This window comes from Larimichthys crocea, chromosome XVIII (assembly GCF_000972845.2).
Source record: "Larimichthys crocea isolate SSNF chromosome XVIII, L_crocea_2.0, whole genome shotgun sequence".
In the NCBI taxonomy this organism is placed as follows: Eukaryota; Metazoa; Chordata; class Actinopteri; family Sciaenidae; genus Larimichthys; species Larimichthys crocea.
In genome coordinates this window covers 15,987,704-16,007,424 of record NC_040028.1, presented here as the reverse complement: position 1 = coordinate 16,007,424, position 19,721 = coordinate 15,987,704, and the positions used below count along the sequence as shown (strand labels likewise).

General features: G+C 41.1%; 1 protein-coding gene across 2 annotated transcripts; it reads left to right on the top strand.

The window, feature by feature from the left end:
* The first annotated feature begins 5,640 nt into the window (after nucleotides 1-5,640).
* On the top strand, nucleotides 5,641-18,482 carry LOC104928710 (protocadherin-17). 2 transcript variants are annotated; one of them, XM_019274165.2, is made up of 4 exons: nucleotides 5,641-9,091; nucleotides 10,455-10,513; nucleotides 10,668-10,837; nucleotides 17,202-18,482. In XM_019274165.2, exons 1-4 carry the CDS (start codon nucleotides 6,818-6,820, stop codon nucleotides 17,777-17,779), a joined length of 3,081 nt encoding a protein of 1,026 aa, XP_019129710.1. In that variant the 5' UTR covers nucleotides 5,641-6,817; the 3' UTR covers nucleotides 17,780-18,482. The 2 variants fall into 2 exon arrangements, with proteins under 2 accessions (XP_019129710.1, XP_010741350.1); XM_010743048.3 differs by having other exon boundaries at nucleotides 5,642-9,286.
* Nucleotides 18,483-19,721: the final 1,239 nt, after the last annotated feature.

Here is a 19,721-nt window from a genome sequence, read left to right as displayed (position 1 = left end):
CGCTACATTGGACATTTGACATAATAATAACTCTTGGTCTACTTACTAGCAACTTTCTAGAGGTTTCAACCTTTCATCTGTCTTCATCAGCAAATTGAGTTTTTTTTTAGTTCTGTCATGAAATCAACTAAATTGACATCACGTGGCCGTGAGTATGAAGCTCATCAAAACCCATCGCAGTTCAAGGATGATCTCTATAGTGTGAGATCTCTCTTTGCTGTCCGCAAACTCCCTGTTGATGACCTTTGATTTCTTCCCAGTCGATGCTGCAACCCGTTTCAGTCTTCACAGACGGCAGTTCATAGATTGTTTACTCAGTCTCGTGTCCGGGACCTTTGCCATTTTATCGACGCGCAGTTTCACCAAGCTGTCACATGGCATGTTGTACACGACTAGCTTCGTTCCAGGGGAAATCCTATCTTTAGGGTGTACCAGCAGAGATCTTAGCTAGATGACATAGCAAAATACTGACTCATCCAGACTCCCAGGGTTGATCTGTCTGGTAAATTGGCTGGTTTGGTTACTTTTCCAGCTGGCGTTGAGAGGCAGCTGGATACATGCAGCGTCACTAGGTTGCAGCTGGCTGGTTATCCTTAACTTGCGAGTTTGGTGTTGAGCTTGTTATCGCCAGCAAATCATGAGTAGATGTGTTATTTATAACTTGCCAAATTGCTTCAGCCAACATGATACCAACATATGTTTTAGGACAATTGGTGTTGATTTTAGCCAGGAATAAATGACAGAACATGGTAAATATAACCATCGATCATTTTCTACTAGTCAAAAGCAGAGCAAGGCAAGGGCCAGCTACCTAACTGTAACCAAAGCGAGGCTGGGTATTATTGGCTGGCTGGCTGTGGCTTGGCTGCACAGCATGGGTCTGGCATTGGTGGCTTCATACTGTTGGCTGATTTGCAGACAGCTAGCTAGTTAATATCATGGAGCCAACGGTCCAAATAAAACAGAGAAACATTACAGAACATTATTCTAAAATATGATTGTAATTTATTTTTTTCATTATTCATTGTTTGTTTCAATATTCAGTCTCATGGATGTCATTTCATTCATCATCCTTGCAGATACCCAGGATGTCATTGTTATTATTGTCATCATTAACAGAATGTTACATAGAGAACGTTTATGACATCCGTATGAAAGACTCTTTCGGTAATTGTGTGCTTTTAAGCTTAATTTTTTCTTAATTTGAGCAGCAAATTGTTTTTGGAGCCTCTGAAGCTACATTGTAGGTTGTAGATTATTGAAGTTTAACAAGTTAGGGCATGAGGTCATTTATACTGAGCTGAATAATCAATGTATTTCTGTGAGGGTTATTCTTCCTGACAACTGCAATACTGTAATCTTTGCAGTTCAGGCTTGCAGGCTATTTACAATTACCTGACTCATTTGTAATACAAATCCACATTCCTTAAGAAAGGCTACGTGATTACATGGTAAATGGTATAGATTGGCTGCACGTACATGTGTCTTCGGTCCCTAATGTGACCAGAGGCAGAGGCTCCAGATCAAACTATTTATGTTAAATAGTTTGATCTGGAGCCTTAGAGCCTAAAATTTTAACACGTCTGACCTACTGACATTTTGGCTTGCTCAAAAGGAACTCGCCTTCTGGCAAATATCAGCGTATGTTCAGAGTCTGCCTTTCATTTATTGTCAGTGCGGAAACTCAAAAGATTGTTACTGCATCACAGGTTATGCTGCTTGTTTTCTTGTTTCAAAATTATATTCATGAGTCCAGTCGCAAATGTTTGATGTGAACTGAATGTGAATTCTGTTCCAGAAAGTACCCGTTAGTTTTTACAATCCTAATGTGTTTTGTGTTTGGATCAGAGCAATGTATTACACGCTTGTTTTCCAGACTGACTGATGAGCAGGTAATTTGTGAGTTTAGTTTATTTATTTATTTTCTTGCATATTTGCATAAACCCTTTAAAAGGCACAGTCTCAACAGACAGTCACACTCTTAGCTCCTTCCCCCACAAATGCAGATTAGGTTCAGAATTTATTAAACCCATCTTACCGTCCTCCAACCCGAAACTCCACTGGATGCAAACTGCTTTCAAGTCAGACTTTCAGTTTTTTTATAATTTGGCAGAGGGTTGACTTAGCTCCTGGAGCCTCAGAGAGTTTCTCTACAAATCTAATGCAAAAACATCAACTCTTTAACCCGTACACTCTGGAGAGCAAAGCTCGACTCCTGAGTTTTGATTCAGAATTGAAATGTTGTAGAATTGGCACGTTGACCCTTGAGGATTTGCATTCACATGCAAATCCACAGCTGGTCTGTAACAAAAATAATTTATTCGACGTGTATCGTGATAACGAGGCTTGTGAGATGTGTGAGGCTCCTTTTGTTGCAACTGCAGTCAGGCCAGTAGCTCTGCCTGTAAAGGTGGATGAGACCCACATGATAAGTGTCAACCTACAGAAAGGCTGGAATAATGGCCACTATAGATAGACGGCTATACTGTTTAAAGAAGCTAGAAACACTACAGAGTACCTGCTAGAAAAGCTTGATTATATCTAGATTTCTGAATGGTCTTTTGTGGTTTTAGATTGAAGAAAGTCCTATTTACAAACCGGTATTGTAAGTAAAGTTTGTAACGTAATGTTTTATGCAAAATGCTGTACAATACTTCAACCGGAATGAAAACTGAAAGAGCAGAAAGAGACAAAGATCACACTTAAATTGGTGAAATAAATTGGAACCATAGCATCAAAATCTGTGCAGATTTAAATAGGAACAGGTTCTTTCTCAATGACAAGGGCACAGCGATGTCTGTAACAAGCTGGAATTAACAGGCGCATTGGTTTAGCAAAGCTATTCTTAAAACTTCAAAATAGAAATTGAAGGCTAGTCTAGGGTCAGCACCGCTAGAACTGGATCAGAAAACATCAACTGAACATACTATGGACTGAAAAATCACACCTCATACCTATTCAATCTAACTGCAGAGGGACAAAATATTGAAAGTACCGCTGTGGTTCAATAATAATCTCAGGGTCATTAACGCTTTTTTAGACTGGAAGACAAATTCAAGGAAGGACACAGCCTCAAGAACATGTCACTCTGGATTTTGCTGCATAAGTGTACAAAGAAAGAGCTAAATCAGTTCCTAAAACAGCTTGGCACTGTGGTTTCTAGCAAACATGACTCCAATGACAGGCTTTGTTTTCATTTGTTAGAGGCTATTTTCAGTCATGGATTAATACACATTTGATATGCCCGTGGCTTATTACAGCAGGATTTACTGAAAACAAACAAAGGAACAAGTCTATTTGCCATACTAGATGGAATAACTTTTTAAACAGTCCAAGTTCAATGAGCATACACATTTCCCAACTTGCCCCTAGTTATACCGAGCCATGCATGTCAGTTTTATCTGCTGCACTTTCAAGGTGTCCCATTGTGCCAGTGACTTGATAGAGCGCAGAAGAATTTAATTTTGTTTAAGGTTGGTCAGAAAGCGTCGGAAAATTACATGCAACAGCAAACGTCTGACTCGAAACAATGTCCTGGTCACTCTGGATATACTCATACTGTATGCTCTGCGGATTACTGTGAAATTGTTTCTGAGAAACGTGCTGCGAGTGAGATTTAAATTATATATTTTTTTTCCATTTTATTGGACTTTCCGGCGACGGATTTTTTGACACACACCTTATGTGTGAACTGACCCTTTAAATTGGGTACTCTGCTCAGGAGTACATGGATTATGCAGGCATATGGATCATTATCACAAAGCAGAGAAGTAGCAGACAACACATGTTAGTGTGCTATGGGAAATTGTGCAGCAATATTTATTTATCATATGCAGTATAGTGGTGGTGCAGTAGGATTAGTATTTAATTAGCCAACATTTATTTCTGTGTACTTTAATAATCCTGCAGTTCTTTACACATCTTCATTTTTTCTCTGTGTCTCATTAACGTTCTTAAAATCCTGTTAAACTTCTCGAAAAAACCGCCCTCCACGCATTGCTTTATGTGTGAAATTAACATGTTTGCACAGTGTCTCATGGAGACATTTATCCTAAACAGAACTTGTTCTCTCATGCATCTACTCTGCGGCAAAACTCTGTGACTTGATGATCATTCCCACTCACCACCATCAGTATTCCAGTGTGCTGCATGAGGTGTGGTGCAACCATCAACGGGCGCAAAAACGGAATGATAAACAACTTAATCTCACCTCTAATCATGCTTGCGCGGGGTGGTAAGTGAGTCACATGAAAGAGATGCCAAGATATTGCGTGCACGCCGAAATGAGCGAAGCTACTCTTTTGTCATTTCAACCTCTGTGTGAATTACAACAGGTACGATTTTACACCAACTGCATAATGTGCTTTCAAGTAAAAATCAATTCGTCATGAAACAACCAATGAAAACCTGTGAGTGTTTTTTTTTTTTACTGCCAACAAAAGCAGGAGAGATTGCGGTTCATTCTGGGGCAGGTGTGGTGGTCTCATTAGAGAAAGTTATCCATGACAAAGTCGTCAGCTTCGACAAAAACAAGACACATTAGGAGGTGGCCTATTTATTATGGATATGAACCACCCTCTCATTCAGAGTTCAGATCATATTAAATGGTATGACTGTGACAATACAGACACAATTGTCAATAGCAGTCCTTTCCTGAGGTTTTAACATAGAGTGAATGATAATTAGTTTCTCTTTGTTGTCCTTATCTCTTACCTGCAGAAATGGCCAATTTATGCAGGCTGCACCCTGGCCAGGCAAAGTTGATGCTCCCCAGAGGAGGAAAGCAGCCATGTTTCAGACAATGAAAATGAACTCACGGACGACTCAAGGTTGATTTAGATCCTGGGCAACATGGAATTAAATGAGTAACCAGGCCACGCGGTTCTTGCCCTATTGTTGACTCAGCTTCCTCTTAGAATTACTCTCACAGGGTACCTAGGATCACCGAGGAGCCCTGTGCCTCACCGAGATGTGGTCAAGTGAGAATAAAAATGCAAATGTCATATTGTTGAAATGCTGAGTGAACTAAATGTCAGTCCATCTTTTCAATATGAGATACGAGATTGATGTGGATAGACTATTGGAGGCAAGTGTGATAGCTGCAGAAGGCAGGTTATACCAACAGCTGTGATATTTGAGCTGTGGAATAAGCCTCTTTTTTCTTTTTTTCTTTTTCTGCAGAAGCATAGGTAATTCTCTTATGTCCTTTAGAGAGATTATCCCAAAAACACCCACAGTCTGTTTTTTATTTTATCTTCTTCTGGCTCAAAAACGATAACAGGGTACAATACAGGAGACAGGTGGTATTGTTTTCAATTATTGATAAGAATCTTTAGTTCTGAATATCCAAGGAGCTCAATTGATAGTGAGAACATACCACTCTCTCTGAGGGGAAGAAGACCTAGTTAATCTTTCAAAAGAAGATGTATCACCTTTTAATTTTACATTTTGTTCACACTGCAATGCCCACATGGTGCACTTCTCCCATGGACTGACCACTTGTCGAGTGGTTCCTGCAACCTACTACACCCCCAGCCACACGTTTCATCGATCTATTCATAATCCCTAGTTCACATCCACATGTATCAGGACCAACATCCACCAGCACGTCCTCTGATGCTGCTGCTGCTGCTGCTCTGTGCGCGCACATCAGTAAATGAATCACGTAGCACTAGAACAGCCCTTCTTCATGCGATCTTGCCAGACCTATTGGAGAAAACCCCCCCAAGGCAAGATCTGTCACAATTCACTCATTTGCTGGAAGACGATCAGAAACTATGTTAAATGCACCAGGAGAGACAGTGGAGTGTGTCATAAAGGCGTCGAGAGGATTCCGGTCAGATCTCACTGCGAAGGGAGCAGGTTTCAACAGTTGACGCGGAGAGAACTGAGCGCAGGAAAAAAGCGATTAATTTTGATTATCTGAAATCTTCCAGCACCACGTTTTTCAGCCTCCTTTTTTTTTTTTGTTGGGTTGTTGGCAACGTTCACGGGGTGGCAGTGCAGATGAGCATTGTCCGAATGAAGGATGTAAGAGCACTGGGTCCAATTGGACTGGATTATGGGATTACTGGACTGATTATAGGACAATCATCGGGCAAAAAGTCGCAGCCGCGCTATAGATGCTCTTGAATGACGGGAAGACAAAAAGGTTGGACGGGATTAACAGCTCTTATATCCTGCTTTTATTCTACTTTGTGGGCATGGGCAGGCTCTCTGTGCTACACGGGCAGAACCCATATGCAACAGTGTGCCGCACAGGAGAAAAAGTAAATGCATTGTGAATTGGTAACATCGGACAATGCTGCATTTTGAACGGGCATGTCAGTATTTTGCTGTAGCCTAGGTGTAGATGTCGCATGAGGGCAATGCGCTTTTGTAAGCTTACGGTCTAACCTTCACCACAGAGATTCAAAACGCTTTAACCTTGGATGCAGTAGGGAATATTAATAGTTTATATTCATCGATTATTCATTCAAGTCCCCTCATGTGAGGAACAAAAAAAATTAAAAATACAAAGCATTTCTCGTGCACTATGTTGAATTTGATCTTTAATTCATGCAATAGGTGTCGTCGGGCGGTCATCTTTGTTTACAGAAAGAGTTCATCATAGGCGAACGGCATGTGAAAGAGGTTAAAATACCGAGCAAAAGGCTACAACGATTCACAAATCGATTTAATACTCAATTAGTGTGGGCTCGGCGTCCACCACATGCCTGGTTTCGGTTTAGTCCTCTAGGTTTGCCGTAATCAACAGGTTGAAAGTCAACGAGGATTTTTTTTTCTGTCTGCTACTACCGCATATCCAGTTGAAGGGATGCGTCTCTCTGTACCCATTTTCTTTCTGCTGTGGGTTAAAGCCCTGACATTGAAAAATCTCAATTATTCCGTCCCGGAGGAGCAAGGACCTGGCACTGTTATAGGTAATATAGCAAAAGATGCCGGATATGGGACCATGGAGAGAGGGAAAAAATCTAACTTCAGAGTACTGGAGAATTCTGCACCACATCTGGTGGATGTTGACCCAGAGAGTGGACTTATCTTCACCAAACAAAGGATTGACAGGGAAACGTTATGCAGGCGCAACCCAAAGTGCCAGCTCTCTATGGAGGTGTTTGCCAACGACAAGGAAATATGCATGATCAAGATTGATATCCAGGACATAAATGACAACTCACCCAGTTTTCCTTCAGATCATGTTAATATTGATATTTCAGAAAACGCAGCTGCGGGGACACGCTTCCCTCTGACTATTGCACATGACTCAGATTCTGGAGAAAATGGGATCAAAACCTACCAGGTCACAAGAGATGATTACAATACCTTTTCTTTGGATTTAAAAGTGAGGGGTGATGGGACTATATATCCAGAGCTGGTGGTTCAGAGACCTTTGGATAGGGAGGATCAGAGTCATCACACCCTTCTCCTCACAGCAATTGATGGAGGGGAGTATCCGAGATCAGGCTCCATGCAAATCAACGTCAGAGTGACTGATTCGAATGACAATAGCCCAATTTTTGAAAAATCTTCCTATGTGATTGAGATTTCAGAGAATTCGCCTCCTGGAAAAATACTCATAAATTTAAACGCCACAGACGAAGACGAGGGAAGCAACGGGCAGGTGGTCTATTCCTTCACTGGATATGCATCTGAGAGAATCCAAGATCTGTTTTCCATTGACCCCAATACCGGAGTCATCAAGGTCCAGGGAGAAATTGACTATGAAGAGAATCCAATAATAGAGTTTGACGTGCAGGCTAAGGATCTTGGGCCCAATCCGATACCTGGCCATTGTAAGATTACAGTCAAAGTACTGGACAAAAATGACAACTCGCCAGTAATAAGTTTTGTTTCTGTTCGGCAGGGAGCCATAAGTGAAGCCGCACCTCCAGAATCTGTCATAGCACTGGTGAGAGTGACAGATAAAGATTCGGGCCGAAATGGTCAACTTCAGTGCAGGGTGCTGGGAAATGTACCCTTCAGACTGCAGGAAAACAATGATAATTTTTACACACTGCTCACAGACAGACCTCTGGACAGGGAAATGAAAGATGAATACAATGTAACAATAGTGGCGAGAGACAATGGGATCCCTTCTTTGAACTACACTAAGTCGTTTACTGTGAAAATCTTGGATGAGAATGACAATGCACCACGCTTTACAAAGACAGTGTATGTGCTACAGGTGCCTGAAAACAACATCCCAGGGGAGTATCTGGGCTCCGTTCTGGCCCACGATCCAGATGTAGGTCGAAATGGAACAGTGTCGTACTCCATTCTGCCGTCACATATTGGAGATGTTTCAGTGTACACCTACGTGTCTGTTAATCCCACCAATGGAGCCATATATGCCTCGCGGTCTTTCAACTATGAGCAAACGAAATCATTTGAGTTCAAAGTTCAAGCTAAAGATGGAGGATCACCTCACATGGAGAGCACTTCTACAGTGAGGGTAAATGTCCTTGACGTCAACGACAATCTCCCAGTTATCATCTTACCCCTTCTGCTGAATGATACAGCAGAAATCCCAGTGCCTAGAAACGTAGGTATCGGGTACATTGTGGCTACAGTGAAAGCTGTAGATCATGACCATGGAGAAAGTGGCCATTTGACCTATGAGATCACAGAGGGAAATGACGACCACCTGTTTGAGATGGATCCGGTTGGAGGAGAGATCAGAACTGCCCATGCTCTTTGGGAAGAGGTTGCTCCAGTGGTTGAGCTGGTGGTGAAGGTAACTGACCATGGCAAGCCCCCCTTATCTGCCGTTGCTAAGCTGATCATTAAGGCGAACACAGAGACGGCAGCAGGAGGGGGTTCCAGTGCGAGCGGGGAACAGCAGCACTGGGATGTATCCCTGCCCCTCATAGTTACCCTCTGCATTATCTCTGTCATGCTCTTAGTAGTCATGACCGCCATCGCTGTCAAGTCCAAGCATCAAGATAAGGAGACTGGGAATTATAACTGCCGCATGGCTGAGTACTCCAATCCTCCAGTGGGGAAAGGCAAAAAGAAAAGGATCAACAAGAGTGACATCATGCTGGTGCAGAGTGAGATGGAGGAAAGAGATTCTGCGAGTCGGATGAATGTGGTGAGCAGCCCTTCGCTCATCACTTCACCAATATGTTTTGACTACCAGAGCCCACTGCCACTCACACTGCCCAGGTCAGAGGTCATGTACCTGAAAACCACCCCAAACAGCCTGACAGTCCCAAGGGCAGGTTGCCACTCCAGCTTTGCCGGGCTTAGCACAGACACTCCATCGAATAGGATGTCAGTGATACAGGTAAGAAGGATGCTGCACTGCATTCTTTATCTGCCCTTTATTCTGGCTTATCTGCACACGCTGCTTTGTCATACAAATCTGACAAAAGAAAAGTAATCAAATGAAAAAGAGAAACTCTGTCACTGTGAGGAGACATCATTATTATCGCTTTTTCTTTTCCTGTTGTGACACTGTGAAACATTCCCCGCATGATCTAGCAACTTAGTGTTGTCATGTATTAATGTGCGTTAAATGGCATGTCACTAAAGAGAAGCATTTTCCAACTGCATTTGAGGAATCAGAATCATTTTTGAAAGCGCTCCGTTGTAAGTCTCCTCTTGCAAAATGGTACAGGTGGTCTGCATAATCAGAAAGTCCTCTCAGTTAGACATGCAAACAGTGTGAGTCTTGAACAAGGCTGCTGTGACCCTGCCAGATCCACTGCTGAAGAGTGAAAACAAAACCCTGCCTGAAATGTGGGATTGGACAGGTGTTTGAGCAGCTTGTCCGATCACATTACTGAACCAATGTGCACCAGACAGCGAGATGCACACAGCATAACCTTACAATCACATTTTTCGCTCCCCACAAATATGGGCCAGATCCACCCATCCACATCCAAAGTTGGCACGATAAGGCCATTAATAGGGTCCAGCTTTGCCTTGTAGGGATGATGGGGTTGCGTACACGAGCCAGCTAACATGCTTATTTGACAGCATGGGCTTGTCGTGATGTTTAACGCAGCAGAATTATGTGTTGTAAATGATGTAAATATCTAGGACAGTCTCACAGACAGTCTCATTCGGAGATGATAACACAGATGACAAGGCCTGGCACTGTCACCAGTCACAAGGGTATGTGGGTGTGATCAACACAAACACATTATTCTCAAGATAGGGGGAAAAAGGATGCTGATGACAGTGGCTAATGCTTTACTCCTTTGCCTTGCCAAGGAGTCACATATGGTCACAATGGAGATTTGTTCTTATCATGCTGTCGATATTGGCAGATGCTCTGTGGCTTTTATTGACATCTTTCAGGTGCTATGATAAAGAAATTAGAATCTCAAAGACAGACAAGACCATTCATTTGGAATATTCATTTCCCTGTCTGAATCTCATGCTAATTTATGGGTGCATGAAACTTTTACCACGGTCAATATGAAATTGTATTTTGCTTTTATTTCCAGACGGAAAATTTCCCCTCAGAACCCAATTATGCTGGCAGCAGGCAGCCATTTGTTCAAAGGTAAGAAGTCTATCCAAAAGCTTCCTGGCCATTGCATTTAGCTTCTTCATTCTTGTATCAAGCCAGCTGACTATGGTTATCAAATAAGAGAAGAAGTAATGGCAAGTTGTGTTTTTTTTTTCTTTTTTCTCCCCTTCCTTCCATTCTGCTGCAGCTCAACATTTAAGGATGCAGAACGAGCAAGCCTCCGAGACAGTGGCCATGGTGATAGTGACCAGGCTGATAGTGACCAGGATACTAATAGAGGCTCACACTGCGACACGTCTGCTAGGGAGGCCCTCAAGATGAAAGCAACAGCAGTTAATGGACAGCCTTTTGAACAGGGTGAGTGGATGCACTCTCTTCCTGACATCCTGAAGATGCCTAACTGACTCTTCTACCACGCATTGTTTATACTTTATGCACCGAGAACATGCCTGAAGTGTTGCTGGTGTTTTAAGTCCAGTGGCCCCCTTAGTACAGATGAAGCACATTTTACACAGAAGAAGTAAATCCACACTGTTATCAGATGCGGTAGTGTTACTTTGTAGCACTTTATATTGCAGACAGCGTGAGCTGTGTTTCAAAAAATGGTGTGAAGGCACCAGAGTGGAAGGCGGATGATAGTTTTAAAGGATAAAAGAGTCCGTTGGCTTAAGGTAGAATGTTCAGACATCTTCTGTCTGATTTTTGCCATCAAACAAACTGATATGCATGGCAAAGTGTACCTCCGCCTGTGCCTCGTTTGATCACGTCATTATTTGAACAGATCCGCTGCACGCATGTCTTGAATAACATGACAGAGACAAGAAGGCATGATAGACACTTGCAGTGCAAAATGACAGGTATTTCTGCCGCAACATGACAGAGTCTTTCCACCGTTTGCTTGAGAAGATTTTCTCAGTTATTATCGGGTTTGCAGTGGTTACGCCGTTTTTGCCGAGGAGCTTTGCTTTACCACCGAAAATAGAAATGTTAAATTTGATTTCACAAATCTGAAATGATCCGCACTGCCAGTGGTGTAGTCGTAGATGATTGTCAATCTGTTGCAACTCACCTGACCTGATATGGACAGATATATTTAGCTATTGTGGATATAAACAGAAAATATGAAAGCTACTCTCACTGGTAAGATAAACGATAATGGGGGACTTGAGTGAAGTGGTGATGTTTCTCATTTCCTTGTGTGAGCCTTAGAAGCGAATAGCTCTGGTCATCAGGTCCCTATGCAGTACTTTCCACACCATTTACATTGCTATGAACTGTTTGTTTGTGGCATGCTCAGGAGGCCAGAGATGGAAACACTCCTGCGGATGCCAGAGAGATGTGTGAATCTTCCTCTCTCCGTCCCTCTCTTGCTCTCTCTCTCTCTCTATCTGTCTGTCTCACTTTTGTGTGCATGTACGAGTGTGTTTGTGTGTGTGTGTGTGTGTCAGTGTGCGCCATGAGGAATTATGGCAGACCAAACTTGACTCTGTGGGAGGTGTAAATTCAATCACAATTTTTTTTCGCAGCACATTTCTGAATCTGATTCAGTCCAAGTTCTAAGGCCAATCAAATGGACACATATTGAAAGAGATGTTTTTGTACATGCGAGACCGAATATTTACATGTGCGGCTCTGACGCCTGCGTGACAGGAATGTCAGTTATTTTAAAGACCTGCATATGTAAGATAAGAGAAACGCAAAGAAGTGGGGCGTTGCTTTTAATATTAATAGGTTCTCTGCTAATGCCTCCCCTGTTTGCATGTGAGACATAGAGCTAAAAAGGCAAAGCTAATGGCTAGATTAAATGGTTTTCTCTCTCTGGGTTGGTCAGGTAAACACTAAATGGTGTCACTGTCTACTGACTACTGGGAAATCTACATTATGCGCTATACATTCACAGTAAAGCGTCACCCTCCAACCCCCTGCACTCCTTCTGTCTCTTGCTCACACACATACATACAGGTACATTTATTGAACAACAAAGTCACTGTTGTGCAGATTTTGACAAGATAGCGCTATTATCCAAAATGGAGACACCTCCGAATTTCAGATACAAATGCACCAACACAAAAGCCTGTGGGTTAAGTAGTATTGCTTTTATGTCTTTACCTTTACCATCTCTCTAGTCTCCTGGCTGCTTTGATACAGGTAATATATGCACCTGTGCAGCTCCCACTATCATGCACTCTGAATATTTATTCACTCTCACAGACACCAGATGCACAGTGGGTATGTTGCTAGGCTTTCTCTGATTCTATTTATAATGGGCAGGCGGTTTCTTTGTTTTTTTGAGAACATGTTATTGTTCCATTTGCAATTGGCCATAAGATCGCAGCTACTTTGTCACTTTGTCATGATTATGTGACTATGTAAATGCAGTATGCAGACTATATAGGGCCATTGTGTAACTCTGTAATTTTAGAGCTATTATTGAACATTTTTTTTTTATTCGGTGATGGAATGGAAAATGGAAATGGGAAGCCAATGACAGACACAATAGATGAAAGAACCCTCGCTTCCTTATCATCTCCCCTCTGCTTTTTTGTTTTTAAATAATGTAAATTATAACACTACTACTAACAGTACTATGATGATACATTTTTTTCCCGAGATTGCTACATGTAGTTAATAGCTGTTTTTGGACATTGTGTCTTGATAAAACTGTATCATATGATCATAAAGGTGTGAGGAAAAAGATCATAAATTGTTACATCTTGTAAACAGTTTAATGGTTTGTAAACATGCTCGCATGATCCTTGAATTTGTTCCGGTTCTAAAAGTGAGACAAACAGCACAATGACAAAAAAGATCTGTGTTTTTGCTCCACCTTCTAAGCGCATACATCCCTTCGCATCAGCATCATCTGCTAGCTATTCTGCAGTGGTGAAAGGTACCATGGAAATGAATTCAGCATCTCTCTGCTCCCCCCACATCCCCTTGCTTATGCTTATTGTTCTGGCCTCGTATATCTATGCCTAAAAAAAAAAAAAGAAATACTTTTCTCTATGGCGCTGGAAGGAAGATGGAGAAACACAGATGCAGAGGGCACAGAACTGTAATCTGGAGTGTAGATGCTTCAAAGCGAAGCAGTTATAATATGCAGGATCTGTGTTGCGGTTTTGCCAAATCAAAGCCATCATTTAGTGTTCCTTTTTGATGTAAAATGCATTTTGAACTCAAATGCATATTTTCTCTTGATTCTATCTAAGATATAGCACCAGAATGGTTTATGCTTTGAATGTAACAGTGTAAATTCACATAATATGCAACATCTCTATATGCATGCAGCCTAGAAATGTAATTTGTTCTGGGAAGAATAAGAACAGCTTGTACAGCCTTGTAGTTCTGTGTAAATTGACACAGTTATGGTCTGTTACACCACAAACTTGAACCTTTCTGCTATTGCATTACCTCAGACTTAAACTATAATTACCACGCTTCTCTAGTTGGTTAACTAGCAATTAGTCTCCTTGTATAACATCTTTTTAAAAAATACAGTAATGATCATTATTGTGTTTTCGTGCCATTTTATTTGAAACCCTTTAACCAATTTAACTGATACAAGATATTTTCACATTTATTTCAAACTTTGAATCTGAAATATCTTTTTCTGTAGAGACTTGGTCAAGGTCTTTAAAACAATAAACACAAACAACAAAATGATTCAATAAAAGTCAAATAATCGTAAATATCCACTTGATGTGTAAACAAATATCTGTAAATACAAAAAGTAATACATTCCAGATCCTTGAAAACGACTTTTAATTCACTATTAATAACCAGCTCTGACTATTTCAGAGCTGATTGCTCAGTGTATTGTTGTTGACAGTTTCCCTGTTTTGGTTTTTATTAAAAGAGAAACCGCATTTGTTTCCATGTGAACATTCTTTATGTAAACCGAAGAAGGCGGATAGTGTGCACATCCAACCCCAGTTGGGTACAGCTGCTGAACAAAAAAGCAGCATACAAAGAAAAAAAGAATAATTTTTTTTCCCACACAGAAATTTGTAATGAAGTTTGCAATCTGGAAAAAAGAAATCCATATATGCAATGTCTCGAGTCTTTCTCGGACAACTCATATAAAGACAGAACATGGCAGCTACACCTACTGTTAGATCTTATGATGCCCGTTATTCTGAAACAATTTACCACGCACATAAAAGCAGATAATATCCCGAAGAAATGACTGCAACGTGTACAGATGCCTTTCCTCTTTAACGATTATGGTGTAACGTCAACAGCCCCATTTAACATGTTAAATCTCCATCCAGTCATAGAATAATTAACAGTTCCATTCTGTCCTATAGCTGCCTAGTGTGTGTGTGTGTGGGTCCATGTTTGTGTGGGTGTTCATAGGAGTTGAGCAGCAGTAGTTGATAGTGGTGGCCTGTACTTTGCAAATGAGCTTGCAGTGTGGCACATGGTGCTGGTTTTCACATCTCTTGGGGGTTGTGGTGCAGAGACGGTATCTTTCTTTTGGTTTTGAACGCCACCCTGGGTTTTTTTTTGGGAGGGGGGGTTGTACGTCCTCCAGCAAACTGTCTGGTGTGCAAAGAAATGCACCGTTGTCTTTGAATAACAGAATCCCCCCACCTCTTCTAGGAAGAGCCCCATCATGTGGAGCTTCCCCTTGTTCCGGGCTGATTATTCTCATCCTCATAAGGGCCAGGTTTGAAAATTAGATCAAGTGGCTCATTCACAGTTAGTCACTTTCTACTCATTGTCTTTGATATCACATAATGGCATGGGCAAGATGGAGAAGCCTTATTTATAGACCAAAGCTGTGTAGCGTTAAGTGTAGTATCAATTCATGTTGTGATTGGGCGAAATATTGTGGTTATTCTTTGGGAAATTTCAGTTTCCATGGAAGGAGGAGACAGATTTATGAGAGAGACAGATATGAAGCATTAATCCGCCAGTAGTAGTTGGATATTTTTGACAGGATACACAATGTACGGAGGCTAAATAAATCACCAAATTCTGATCGATTCAGCGACCATTATTTTAATTCGTTCCCTAGCGTTAAGGACGTCTTTACAACCTCACTGCATCACAGCGAGGAAAACACATCCATTAGAATAAATTAGTCATCAGAAAAATAGGAAAATTAAATTTACACTTTCATAAATTAAATTGGTTTTCTTTTCATTTGTCATAAATGAAGAGAAACTGTCATTTACCACCAATGGCAAAGGCATGTTTGACATTTCGCATCAGGCCTATATGCAAAATACTTTGATGCATCATTGTGAAATTGATTTTGACAGCGTATGGCCACAGAGAGAGAGAGAAAAGAGCAAACTTCTACATTATAACACCATGGAAATTGGATCTTTCAATGTGTCACTCTCACTGTGCATTTTTCATGTATACCAGAACAAGATGTGTGAGAAGAGTTACGGTGTAAAGATAGAGCTTCATTTTTTTTTATTACTGACACTAATACGCAGTCACTCACACATGTCGTACAGTCCTGTGGCGTCTCGCTTTGTGTTCAACCGGTGCAGCTGAAGCTGCTGCAGTCATGGAATAATCAGAAAGCCACTTCAATCAAGAATATGTTATAAATGGCTGTGTGTTTTCTATGCATCAAGTGACATAAATGCCCACCCGTCAATTTGAAATTCTCCCACTGTAGTGCTGATCGAGTGGCACTGAGGTTATATTTATTGTTTATACTGGAGCTCAGTTTTCCACCAAAGCATATCAAGTGATTTGACTTTTTTTTTTTTTTAAACGATTCCACAAGTAGCTGCGTCCGCCTGCTGGAAGATGAAACTCTTGACAACTTTTTAAGATAAACAAGGTCCAATTGTAGCAAGGACAGGTCACAGTATACATCTACTAATGAGAAGTGAAATGAAAAATGGGAAAATAATGCAAATGAGCTGCTGAGAACGCACCAGAGCCCCTCAAAATAATTAGAAAAATTACTAAAGGTCAAACTAATGAGTGTTTGTGCTACAAATGCTATTTCCAAAAATCCAGTTTCACCTTGATTTTAAATGCCGTGTATTGATCAAGTTCTCACCCAAATCGTTGAACATACGATGTTAACCCTTATATTTCCCTCGTCTATAAACTGCACGAGCAATATTATGTCTGACATTTTTCTCTAACTGCAGTGAATTTCACCACTTTCTGGTCATGGCTGGTGAATATCACTCATGCTCATGCAAATTGCTCATGCAAATTTTTAACACTTGTTTTTCTGTTAATTCCACTCAAACTACTGCTTGCAGTTGGAAATGTAAATGAGAAGCACATCGCTTCTTCTGCAGCAGATGATTTTTTTTTCTTTTTTCCAGGGAACACCTACACAAGTTGTTGACAATAGCAAAAGGGAAAAGGTTTCATGGGTAGGTTTAGTCATCATTTGCTGACCAGCAGAAGTAACTTTTTAGTTGCTGTCGTCGTCGTCGTTGTTTGTGTGAAGTTATTTTACGGTTGCATTTTGAGAGTGATTTTTAGAACAGAAAAAGCCTGTAAATCGAAACAGCGTTGCTAAGATTGCAGTGTAGATTCTGCAACAGAACATACAAAAATAACTTACTTCATGCTATAGTTAGTAAAAGGATTTTAGGAATAGGACTAGGATTTGTGTTCGTTGTGTTTTATTACTGTTGCTCATCCTTCAAAATGTCATCTGCATTTTCTTCCAGGTTGTTTACTCTAACCCATGCAGGGTCCAATAACAAATGTTTAACTGTTTTTTTTGCAGAGCAAGACAAATCAGTCCACTGCACCGATGAATGTCGTGCACTGGGACATTCTGACAGATGCTGGATGCCAAAGTTACGGGTAGGAAGCCAAGCAGACAGCGCCGATAATCGCACCAACCTTTTCATCCCTGTGGGAATGGATGCCATGGTAGAGACAGAGATTTATGGCACCATCAGCTGCAGCGGCAGAAAAACCCTCAGCACGTTTGGAAAGGAACAGCGGGATAGTACAATCCTTGTGGCCAATGTCAAACCTTACTTAAAATCGCAGCGTGCACTAAGCCCACCGCTGCAGGAGAGTCCATCTGCGTCCAGTAGTCCCACCAAGAGTAGTATGCCCCTGGACTTGGCCAACCAAGAGTCCACAGAGGAGAGGGAGGGTGGCTCAGACATCAGTGCCTATGGACCTCCAGATGGTCAGTGCTCCCCACTGCACACTGAATTGGAGGAGCCCTCCTACCTAACCTGCGAGCTCAGGCCTAAGTCCCTGTCAAGCAGTCTCATTCACAGCTCTGTCATCAGCCAGGAGTGCGGGAGGTCAGATTGTGCTCTCGACCCACGGGACTCCGGTAACTGACAGGTCAAGATGATCCCGCTCACTCTCACCTGCCAGGGGTGTGATGATGATATCACAGATTAATGACCAAGAGGCGATTTATTTTGACCCACAGAGGTATCCAGACACGCATTGTATAACCAAAAACCATCTGCTTTGTATGTTTTTTTCTTTTGAGTTTGTGACTTGTTGTGTTTAAGTGAAATATGTGTCCTTGACTGCTGTGAAGGTTTTGGGGGGAAAAATCAGTGCTTATCTGACTTCAAGTGTTTTCACGGTGTACTGTACCTGTCAGTTTAGATGTCTGTATTTTACACATTTCAAGCTCCAATTTCGTGAGGCTGTTGAACAAATTGCTACTGTTAAGCTATTGAGTCCTGTCTGCTTTTGTACAGTGAAGCTTTCTGTCTCCATTTAGTGTATAAGGAACATCTCTTTGAATATCACAGGCAACTGAAATACATATCAGTGACGTTAAATACAAAAGTGAAGTGTCTTATGAACTGTTATAATGGTGGTGCAACAGGGAATGTCCCTTTTCATAAAACCATTTAAGGTTCCTATAAAAAAAACAGTTTTTTAAGAATGTATTTGTAATTTTATTGTTGTCCTCTGCAGTTTATGTGAAAATAAGCTGAGCTTACACGTGAATGTGGGCTACTGTACTTGTTGTGTATTTTATTAAATTTGTATACACTGTGTGCACGGAAGGCAATTATTTTCTTGACTTGGTGACGACTTCTGAAGCTGTCGTGTTTTCATGTGAGAGAAGTGCATTAATGTCGACAAGGTGCTTTATACATGTTAACGACTAAAAGCTCAAGCGACCCTGCAAACGTGCCAGTAGCTATATCATGTTATCAGATCCTTAGTTAGGCAAACTTCAAAAGAAAATCCTCATTTTACACGGTTATTTATATTTAAAAGACTCCGAAATAAAAACGGGCACTGTGTATTAGTGCGACCAAAAGAAGATGACTTCCTCTGCTCAATGCTTGTATCAGACGACGCATCATGAGGTGGAAATGGAAACCCAGCTCGGGCTTTTGTACTCTCTCAAATTCAAAGTCATCAGAGCAGCTGTCAGTCAACTTGTGATTATATGGACGTGTCTGACAAATGACATGACACGAATCCGACAAAAAAAATGAAAAAAGTTAACATTCAGCTGCAACTGTCAGTTACAAGCAAAAGGTTTTTTTTTGTTGTTTTTTTGTTGCAGTAAACACTTTGATTAGACAAAATTAAACTTTAATGATCCCTCTGGGGGGAAAAGAGGTCAATGCAGCAGCAACGGGTTGAAAAAAATGGTGCATTCAATTACAAGTAGATCCAAAATGACAATTATAGAATAAATAAAAACACAACATCTTCAGCCAAACGATTTCAAGGTTAGGGAACATTTGAAATGCTCTGTGTATATTTTGTTCACCATTTCCTATTCAGTCAAATGCACAGGACACAAAAGCTCATAGTCCACTTATTATATCAATCCATCTATTCACTTCTTTTCCAAGAAACTGTTTTCATTCTGGCTGCTGCTTATTGATTCATGTGGAAGACAGGCACACAAAAATGTTGCCGTGACCTGAGTAATACTATTTGGAAACCTCGGGAGTGTTTCCAATACATCCTATAAAAAAAAGTCTATATGGAATGAATGGATGTATGTTTACCGAGACACATGAATCAACTTAAGAATCCTGGAAATGTAGGAAATGTTTTCCGGTTTCATCTGTAAAACAATCACACGAGATCCTGTTTTGCTTTTTACTTAGTTTAGTTTAGTTTCCCTATCTGGAGACGCTGACTTTTGTACCCGGGCTCGGTGAGCGGTTTGAGAATGCCTTGTTTTTCATGAGCTCGGGATAACAGAATCCTGTCATCTACTGAGCGCTGACTATAAGTACGACTCAGTTTCTCCTCAGGGAAAACACATTAATTTGGATTTTGATTTGCATTT

Coding starts and splice junctions, on each gene's coding strand:
- LOC104928710 (XM_010743048.3), top strand. CDS start 6,818: ATGCGTCTCTCTGTACCCATTTTCTTTCTGCTGTGGGTTAAAGCCCTG. Junction 9,287..10,454: donor ATAGGATGTCAGTGATACAG/GTAAGAAGGATG, acceptor TTTTATTTCCAG/ACGGAAAATTTCCCCTCAGA. Junction 10,838..17,201: donor TGGACAGCCTTTTGAACAGG/GTGAGTGGATGC, acceptor TTTTTTTTGCAG/AGCAAGACAAATCAGTCCAC.